Source organism: Monoraphidium neglectum, assembly GCF_000611645.1.
Source record: "Monoraphidium neglectum strain SAG 48.87 unplaced genomic scaffold scaffold02417, whole genome shotgun sequence".
In the NCBI taxonomy this organism is placed as follows: Eukaryota; Viridiplantae; Chlorophyta; class Chlorophyceae; order Sphaeropleales; family Selenastraceae; genus Monoraphidium; species Monoraphidium neglectum.
The window spans coordinates 1-9,305 of record NW_014011211.1 but is presented as its reverse complement, the minus strand read 5'-3'; the positions used below and the strand labels follow the sequence as shown (position 1 = coordinate 9,305).

At 65.9% G+C, this 9,305-nt stretch overlaps 3 protein-coding genes across 3 annotated transcripts; 2 read left to right on the top strand and 1 right to left on the bottom strand.

The window, feature by feature from the left end:
* Positions 1–124: 124 nt before the first annotated feature.
* MNEG_10683 (PAB-dependent poly(A)-specific ribonuclease subunit 3) lies at positions 125–3,242 on the bottom strand (the record flags this gene model as incomplete). Its single annotated transcript, XM_014040847.1, has 9 exons — positions 125–128; positions 337–461; positions 765–989; positions 1,166–1,357; positions 1,581–1,646; positions 1,944–2,123; positions 2,378–2,476; positions 2,691–2,729; positions 2,982–3,242. The coding sequence occupies 9 exons, from the start codon at positions 3,240–3,242 to the stop codon at positions 125–127; spliced, it is 1,191 nt and encodes a 396-aa protein (XP_013896301.1).
* A 1,263-nt stretch (positions 3,243–4,505) lies between these two features.
* MNEG_10682 (hypothetical protein) lies at positions 4,506–5,127 on the top strand (the record flags this gene model as incomplete). The annotated part of the gene is made up of 3 exons (XM_014040846.1): positions 4,506–4,580; positions 4,708–4,830; positions 5,008–5,127. The coding sequence occupies 3 exons, from the start codon at positions 4,506–4,508 to the stop codon at positions 5,125–5,127; spliced, it is 318 nt and encodes a 105-aa protein (XP_013896300.1).
* A 240-nt stretch (positions 5,128–5,367) lies between these two features.
* On the top strand, positions 5,368–5,627 carry MNEG_10681 (hypothetical protein; the record flags this gene model as incomplete). The annotated part of the gene is made up of 1 exon (XM_014040845.1): positions 5,368–5,627. A coding segment is annotated over one exon (260 nt), but the record flags the coding sequence as incomplete, so codon positions are not given.
* Between the last annotated feature and the right edge of the window lie 3,678 nt (positions 5,628–9,305).

The following is a 9,305-nucleotide window of genomic DNA, read 5'->3' as shown; positions in this document are numbered from 1 at the left end:
TTGTTGAGGGCCTCCACCACGTGGCCCCAGTCCAGGCGCGGGGCCCCGTCGCCGTCTGCCTGGTGGAACACAAAGTCACGGAACAGTTTGAGCAGGTAGCGGTCACCCGTCTCAGACCAGTGGCTCATCTGTGTGTATATGGAGGGGGGGGGTGAGAGGGTGCGTGGGCGGGCTGAGGGTAGAGCGCTTGTGTGCGTGTGTGCGTATGTATGTGTGTGTGTGTGTGTGTGTGTGTGTGTGTGTGTGTGCGCGCGCACGCGCAAGTGCTTGCTTACGCAGACGAGAGGGCGGCTTACTGTCACAGAATCCAGCGGCATGGGGCCCACTAAGCCCCACCCCTCTGCCCCTCCCTCCCGGGGGCCCCCCACCAGGTCGCCCTCTGGCCGCTCGTTGATGAAGCCCAGCTTCACCAACAGCCGCAGCAGCCGCCCATTCTCCATCTCCTTGGCCAGGTCTGACACCTGGTGGGGCGGAGTGTTGCATGTGGGTGCGGGCAGGTGCTTTTGGGACAGTGTTTGTGCAGGGGCGTTTTGGTTTGAACGGTGTCGGCCAGGGGATGGGGAGGAAGGGGATGGGAGGGGGGGGATAGGGAGGAAGGAGTTGATTTTGTACCTGGTGTTCGAACCAGCATTGGCGGAGAGTGGGGCCTGCGCAAAGGCACGGCCTGCGTGACACAATGCACCCTCTTGCATCAGCAGCAGACCCCAGAGCGTCCACCCTTGTTCTCCGTGCTGCCCCGGTGCCCCCCCGCTCTCCCCCCCCACCAGATTGTCGTTGAACGCCGCCAGCGCGTCCACCTCCACCATCATGCGCTCCCCGGCCAGCGCGGCCACGTGCCGCCAGCTGAACGCGCCGCCCTCCCCCGCCCCCAGCAGCAGCGCCAGCGCGCGGACAAAGTCCGGGGAGAAGTGCGCCGCCGCAAAGTCCAGGTTGGGCACCGCAACGCCGCCGGCTGAGCAGGCCAGCGTCAGCAGCAGCTGGCCCATGGCCTTGTGCGAAGGAAACGTGAGGGGGGAGGGTGGCGTCATGGTGGTCAGCTGGCGCCGCGGTGCAGGGTGCTGCGCATCACTCACCCGTGACAAGGTCAGGTGCGCGCTCTGACCGCGCCACTGCACTTGCCAGCACACCAGAGCAACCTGACCGTCTCGGCCCGACCCCAGCTCACCATGACGTCGTCGCGCTGAGCCTGCAGCAGCTCCTCCTGCCCCGGCGCCACATCACCCGCCAGTGCCTCAGCCAGCCCCAGGCATCCGATGCGCAGCCGCCCCAGAGGCAGCACCAGCACTTTGCTGGGGGACAGGCACGCGGGGCGCACCGCCAGGCCTGCCGCGTGCACTGCGCGCAGCGCGGCCGAGAGCTGCGCGACACCCCGGGGCGGAGGAGACGCGCGTGGCGCCAGGATGAGGGAGGACGGGCACATGCGGCGCACATTGCGTGGGCGCTGCTCGTCCAGCCGGGTGCATTTCAATGTGTCCAAACAGTACAGACCATGCGCAAGCCGGGTCCAATTGGTGACCACCGACTGGCCTGGCCAGCGCGGCTGCCACGTGGATGCCCCCACCGATCTGCCTGCCCCCCACCTGCACAATGTAGCTCCAGAGGGCGTTCTCGTTGGGTGAGTTGCGCACGAGCTGGCCGGATGCCGTCTGGGTCGGCATCAGGTGGGCCTGCGCCAGTACATGTGCGCGTGCGCACGCGCGTGTGCGTGAATTTTTCAGGAGGGAACAAGGCGACAAACAAGGGTGCAACAAGCCCTGGGAGGTTGCAGCTTGAGGATGCTTCGTGAGCGCTCAAGGAGCATCATCAAGACTCCGACCCGCCAGGCTCCCTTGCTGCACCCTCGCGACGAGGCGGAGCCCCTCAGCCCTTGCGGAGGGGCCGAGCCCGCTCTGCCCCATGCTCGCGCCGCTGCATGGCGGTCGCCATCATCCCCGCCGCCCCACCTGGGCGATGGTGACGGCCCCGGGGTGGTATGGGTGCGCCACGACCAGGGAGGGGCTCCCGTCCAGGTCAGCTGTGACAAAGGCCTCGCGCGGGCACACCAGTCCCGGGTGCCCCGACAGCTGCGACCAGTGCTCCACAGACTGCCGCGCGTTGGAGAGCAACTCGCCACTGGGCAGCACCTAGGCAAGAGGATGCGCAGGCAGGTGTGGTGGAGGTTAGCAAGCAAGGGACCGGGTGTTCTGGGGAAAGATTAGCACGGGCGGTAAGGTGGGCCTGCTGCAGGACCGGGTTGCAAGGATGCGCACGACTGCCTTCAGGCGGCGCGCTGCTCCTTGACTTGCATCGCCTTTTGCCCATGAATCCCATCCGATACACGTGCCTGCTTGCCGTCTACACGCCGCAGTGCGTACGCCTGCCCGTCCTGCGCGCTGACCCCCTTGACCACGCAGGTGCGCACGCCCAGCGCCGCCGATGGGTGCTCCTCCGCTGCTGTCAGGTCCTCCAGGGGGTAGAGCGTGTGGTAGGGGCCCACCTGGTGGGGACGCGGACAGCGAGTGTGTGTGTGTGTGTGTGTGTGTGTGTGTGTGTGTGTAAAACGGGTGATTTGTAGACACCCGCACGCAGTAGTACCCGTGATAAGTTCAAGGCAAACCCAGTAAGACAACGGGTGCTTTGCACCAGCTGCACAGCCTAAAACACATGCAGCTGCGGCACATGGGTGCAAGCTCTCCTGGCCGCGGCCACACCATGTCTGGCAGCGCCGGCTCGTCTCCTGTCGGCATCCACTGCAGAAGGGTGTGGCCAGGGCCATGGCAGCATGCCAATTGCCGTTGGTTTGCGCAAGATGGGGTTGGCAGCTGCTGACGGAGCCACTCCCCCAGGGCTGTCGTGTTATGCACTCTGGATGCCGCAAGGCATCCACAGTCGGAGCTGCAACACAGCTCAAGGCCGCCGGAGCTTCAGGTGTCCGCTGCCTTGTTGCTTTGTCTGGCCGACACACGCCCTCCCTCTTGTCATGGCCCGGCCCCCGCCCCCACCTGCGACTGCACCAGGTAGTTGTACTGCTGCAGCTGCTGACGCAGCGCCTCGCTCATGAACTGAGCGGCCAGCAGGCTGCGGCCCTGCCCGGCAGAGTAGTGGCCGTGGGCGCCGCCGTAGTTCCCCTGATGCTGCGCCAGCAGCGGGGGCCGCTTGGCGCCGCCGCTGCCGCGTGCGCCGGGCGGGGCGTCCAGCTCCAGCCCGGGGCCCAGGCCAAGGCCGGGGCCAAGCCCGCCGCCGCCATATGCGCCCAGCGGCATGCCACGCCCGCTGCCGCTGCCGCCGCCGCCGCCGCGCCCGCTGGGACCTCTGCCGCCGCGGCCACCGCCGCCCCGGCCTCCGCCCGGGCTGGGGAAGGACGCCGCGGGGCCGCCTCCGCCTGACCTAGCCTTGCCTGGGGACCGCAACGGCGGCGCGAGGCTGCGCGCGAAGGGGTTCCAAGGGGGAGGGCAAGGGGGATGTGTGACTTCCTGGGGGTAGGAAGCAAAGCATTGACGTCCAGTCGCGCTCGAGAGTCGGGCATGGGGCGATGCAGTGTCCTGCGCCCCTGGGGTGGTGCTTGAGCGCCCTCTACCAGGCGGCAGGAGCAGCTGCGGCAGATAGCCCGCAGCACGAATGTCAGTGCCAGCGGCAACACGCTTCAAGGCGCACCCTTTGCTGCTGCCTGCGCTGCCGGGCTGCTGCTGCTGCTGCTGCTGCTGCTGCTGGGGCGATTTTGGGACCGAGTCAGCGCTGGCGGCGCTTGCCGCCGCTGGGCCTGCCGCCCCTGGTGCAGTGTGGGGTGCTGTTTTGGGCACGAAGCTGGTAGCCCCCGCCGACATCCTGGCAGCGATGCTGGCCGTGGCTGCAGCTGCGGCGACCGCGCTGGCCCCGCCCGGCCCCCCGCCACCCCGCGGTGCCTGCAGCGACGGGCCGCTGGACGGGCCTGGTAACCTGCTGCCAACAGGGCTGCTAGCGCCACCGCCTGCCGCTGCCGCAGCCGCAGCCGCGGCGCCCTTGGGTCCCCATCCCTTGGCCGGCTGCGCAGCCTGGGGCTTGGGCGAAGCGCTGGTACTAGGCTCCTTGCCACTGTTGGGCGTTCCGGGGACAAAAGGGCGAGCGTTGATTGAAGCCTGCAGGCCAAAGCCCACCGGCTTGCCAACCAACTTGGCATCGCCGGCGCCAGCGGGACCCACGCTGCTCCCACTCCCGCCGCCCCCTGGCATGTCGCGGATGGGGGTGCCGCTCAAAGCGCCGCCAGGGGGCGCGCCCGCATGCAGGATGCTTGGCGCGCGGCCTGGCGGGCCTATTCAGCTGTATAATGTGCGTAAATTTCCAATGGCGGGGCTGATCCGGGGCCTGGGGCCTTCAAACCCCTGCAATCAAACGGCACGGGTGACGGTGATCTCCACAAATGTGTAGGTTCTTGCGGGCAGGCACGGGTAATTCATATGCATCACAGTGTCATCGTTGGGCAATGCGGCCATCTGTGTCTGTCCAGTGCAAGTCCTGCCACACCGATCTGCTCTGCACACCGACCGCTGATGTTCTCTAAGCCTGGCAGCAGCGCGGCCAGCGATCCCCACACGCTTAAATCCGGGCGTGCGCAGTGCTACGCGGTGAGGACAACGGATGACCGCCTGTGGCGCGGGCTGTGCAGCGCTGAGCGGGGCGGCTTGATGCCGATCACACCTACGCCCCGTTGCGCTGCAAGCATCCCTCCTCCCTCGCTATTGGCCCGCACAGGCCCGCGACGCGTTCTACCAGTGTGTGAGGGAGTGCGGTCAGCTGTACACGATTGGCTCGGACGTGCCCAGCAAGTGCACCAAGCTCAGGGCTGCGTATGAGGGCACGTGCCTTCCCAGCTGGGTGCGCGGTTGGGAGGGCGAGGGGCACGCCAAACGGCACGAGATTTTTTTTGCAGGGTGTGGCTTGAGCAGCAGTGGTTGGCAGCAGTGGCATGGTGTGAGACTGAGGGTTGTCCGCTCCCTGGACCGTGGCCCTCACTGCGCTGTGTCGATGCGGGCCGTTTCACTACGTGGACAGGTGAAGCACTTTGACGAGCAACAGACCCAGGAGGCTAGAGCAGCCAAGCGGCTGCACACGGCTATACAGCACAAGGCCAGCACGGCTGCAGGCAACCTGTCGGGCGCTGCCCAGCGCTGAGCGAGCCAGCAGCGCAAAGCAGGCAAGCAGCCGGCGATCCTTAGCGTCTGCTGCGCACTGCGCAGCAGTGAGGGCCCATTTACGTGCAGCGAAGCAGCGGCAGCAACAGCAGCAGCAGCAGCAGCAGCAGCAGCAGCAGCAGCAGCAGCAGCAGCAGCAGCAGCAGCAGCAGCAGCAGCAGCAGCAGCAGCAGTAGCAGCTTCAGGGCGGAGGTGAAGCAGAAGCTGCCCCAGAGCCGCCATGGGCCCTGCTGACGATCGGGACCGTGACCGCAGCCACCGCAGCCGCGAGCGCTCCCGCTCCAGGTCGCGTGACCGCTACCGTCGGCAGAGCAGCCGCGAACGGGAGCGGCCCCGCGAGCGGGAGCGCGACAGGTCGCGAGAGCGTGACAGGGACCGCGACAGGGACAGGGACCACCGGCGTAACCCCAGAGGCAGGGAAGAGCGCCGCCACACCCGCAGCCGCACCCGCAGCCCTGCAGACCGTGACCGGAGGCGCAGGTGCATGGGTTATGGTGTCTCAAGCTCCAAAGCCATTGACAGGCATAGCTACTGCGGCGGTTGCTTTTGCTGTGTGTTGCAGGCCTCCCTGCAGCCTTTGCATCCAACCTGAGGCTGGCTGTGCCCCCACCCATCTCACCGCGCCTTTTCAGTGGCCACGATGAGGAGGAGCGCAGCAGGCGGCGGCGCGAGCGTGAGGAGGATGAGCGCGAGCGGGCCCGTGAAGAGGCGGAGCGGCAGCAGCCCAGGTGGCCCAGGGAGATGAGCAAAGGGGCGGCGCAAAGGCGGCTGTGGCACATGACCACAGGTGCTGCTCTGCAGCAGACTGAGCTTGAAGTGTGGCACGACCTGTGCATTGTGCGGACCCATTACTTGTGCACGGTGCGCGCCTAATGTTTGTGGAACATGCACGCCTCACACTCGACGCAGGGAGCCGGGCGGTCGCGACCGCAGTTACGACCCTGACAGGGCCGGCAGGGGGGCGGGGCGTTCAGAACGGGACCCTGATCGTGCAGGGCGCGAGCAGGGCCGCGACCCAGAGCGTCGCGGCGAAGATGGACAGCGGGTCATGGAGGGGGGCCAGGACGGCGAAGGTGTTGGGGGCGGCGAGGCTGGCGGCGCAGAGGGCGAAGTCGGCGGCGCGGCCACGCTGGACGCGCCGCTGTCCCAGGAGGAGATTCAGATGATGCAGGCCATGGGTGTGCCCTTCAGCTTCGACACCACCCAGGGCCGTCACGTGGAGGACGACAGCGCCAATGCCAGCGGCATCAAGGTCAAGTCAACACGGTCTGCCCGGCAGTTTATGAACCGCCGCGGAGGGTTCAACAGGCCGCTGCCTGCAGAGAGGACGGTGCGCAGCACAAGATGGCTGCAGGGCGGGGTCAGGTCGGTTACTGCGAACTCTTCTGGCTATGCACGCTGGTCATTGGCTGGGGTGTATCTCCTTCTGCACTGCCGCGGTTTTCGGCGCCTTTGCCAACGTACCCCCCTTACTCTTCTCACCTTCTGTGCTGGCTGACAACCCGCCGACCCTGCACTCCAACACCGGCACTGCATCAACGAGCTCAGGGAGTCAAGGTCGCCAGGGTGAGGCTGGGGGGCTTGGCTGAAACACGCCTTGCAGTGGGTTGGCCCGCTGCCCTTTGCACCCGAGTGCTTTTTCGCGCGCACCTGATGATCCCCTCTTCCTCACATCAACGTGCTGCGCAGGACTAGGCGAGGAGTGTTGGCTGCCACTGTCCTGTTGGCACGAAGTATCACAAATACCTCGGTAACAGTCACCGGCTGCTTGACATGGTTCAGGGCATGCCACGGTGTATGTCCATCCTGCAGGTTCGGATGTGAAGAGAGTGAGGGGCAGTCCTTGTGAAGGGCAGTGCACGAAAGTCCGCTACTGTAGTGGGTGTTGGGCGGTGGCTATGGCGGTTTTTTTTCCCTCGGGAGCCCTCAGAGACACAGTATGTACGTCAGGCAGCAGTTGGAGTGTCAAAGTAGATCCCACAAGCTGCGATGTTTGCACCATGCTTGAGCATCGGCGCACGCGACACGCAAGGGTGAGGTCGCCGGCGTGTGCCGAGCGGTGGCAAGGCACACGCCTCGCCCCAAAATTCAAAGCTGCACATATGTGACGACACTTCCAAAATAATAATCGTGTCGAGCGATCAGTTCTGGTTGAGGCCTTGTACAACGTCTCCTGCCCTGTCGCAGCGGTGGACTGAGGGCAGAACGCGCGATTGTCACTCTCATCAGAGGACAGAACACAGACGAGGGCACGGCCGAAATCATGTGGCAAAAATCTGCTCAGACTTGCACCAGCACGACACCCCGGAGTTTGCCGGCGAGGTGAGGGGTCTCTTGAACCCCCCCTAAATACTCTTCTTGCCGCGTGTGGGCCCATGAATGCTACCCACAATATTAATATGTTGAGGGCGGCTGGTTGTGGTGGGAGTGGCATGCAGCTAGCTGCACATGACGGCGTCGGCTGCGGGCGCGCAGCACATCTGTTGGCGACTGACAGGGCGTTTGCCATCGCCAAGCCTGCGGCCGGCAACAACGACGCGGCGCACCATTTCACCCACACTGTTGCCCAAATCCAGGCCGATTGCCCCCATCCGGCTACGCATGAGCCCTTTGTCACACCGTGTGCGGCATGCACCTGTGGCGGCAGTTCTGCAGCACGCTTATGCGGATTCCGCCCTGGCAGAGTACCAGCTGCGCAGCGCACCTGTGCTGGGCCACGGTCACGCAGCCCCCAGGGCAGGTGGTGTCACCGCGGCGTGGCTGGAGGTGGCCGTGCAGGAGGCAGTGCGCCACATCGGCGCGTCCGTGGCCCATGGCTGCAGCGGGCCTGCGCAGCCCTTCCTGCTGCTGGGCAACCCGCGCCCGGGCGCACCGTTTGAAACTGTGCCCCTTGGTGAAATGGATCTGGCCGGCGGCTGGGCGGGGGTGGCGGCGCAGGTTGGCAGCGCCACGTCCCTGGGCATGTTGCTGGTGCAGCCTATGCCGGAAGGGGAAGGCGAGGGCGGGGAGGCAGCGGGCGGCTGCGTGGCGTCGCAGCTGCAGCGCACCCTCAGCGCCAGTAGCGGCGGCGGTGGAGCTGCGGGTGACGGGTGCCGCGAGTGCGCTGCCGTGCTCGCTGCTGCACAAGCGCAGCGCGGCGGTGCCCGCACTGCAGCTGGTGGCCCTGAATCCAGCACCCTGATTGCGGGGCGCATTGGGGACTGCTGCGGCGGGGATGCGGCAGGGCAAGCAGCCGCCGCTGCTGCGACTGCTGCGCCAGCGGCAGAGGCGGCGACTGCGCCGCCATCGTGCGCGATTCACAGCGGGGGCAGGCCCGCTTTCTACGGCGTGGTGGTCCAGGGCCCCCACTCTGCCACCCCTGACGGCTGCTACCTCCTGAAAACCACGCATGCTGCGAGCGCTGTGCTTGGCTGCACATGCAGCCACTACGTTTTGACGCGTGTGAGCAAGGGGCCCTCGCTGCACCAGCAGCTGACGCGGTCTTGGACTGTCTGAGCGCCTTGTTTTGCGCAGAACTCCCTTTCACTGCAACAAGCATTGACACCACCGCCGGCCGGCCATCCTGCGGTTGGTCACGCACAACACCCTTGCTCCCTTTGCACACTGTTGTACTCTCCTGGTCAGCTGTTGTCCTGGATGCCTGGGCCTTTTGCCCCTGCTAGCTAGCTCAAACCAAGCAGCGCCCCTGTGAAATACCAGGGCTACGGCTGCCATGTCACTCGTGGCGCCTGTTATGCACACATACCCTTTCAGTCCTTCGCGCGGTTTTTCGAGGGTTTGCGACATCGTGGCGCCGCCCCACGCGCAGCCACCAGCCCAAGTGCAGCTTGAGTGTTTTTGTAGGCGCCGGTGCGCCCAACAAGCAGTGCTATATGTAATTTCTACAACAGGTCCATGTCTGGCCTCGGGGGGTTGAAGCGAACGGGTTTGTTTGAGATTACACCTGATAAAGAAGGGCAGCAGCTGGGGCCCACGTTTGAAACAATCATGCCTGCGAATTGGCACAAAAATCCACCATGCAGCGCGTGCTCTGCAGCAGGCCGTCCAGTTTGCGCCACGACGCGCTCAGGCGCCGCTGCATGCGCTCTGCAGCCGCCGCCAGCTCCTCGTGGGCGATCAGCGCGTCACCATGGATCTGGCCAGGGTGTGTGTGTGGGG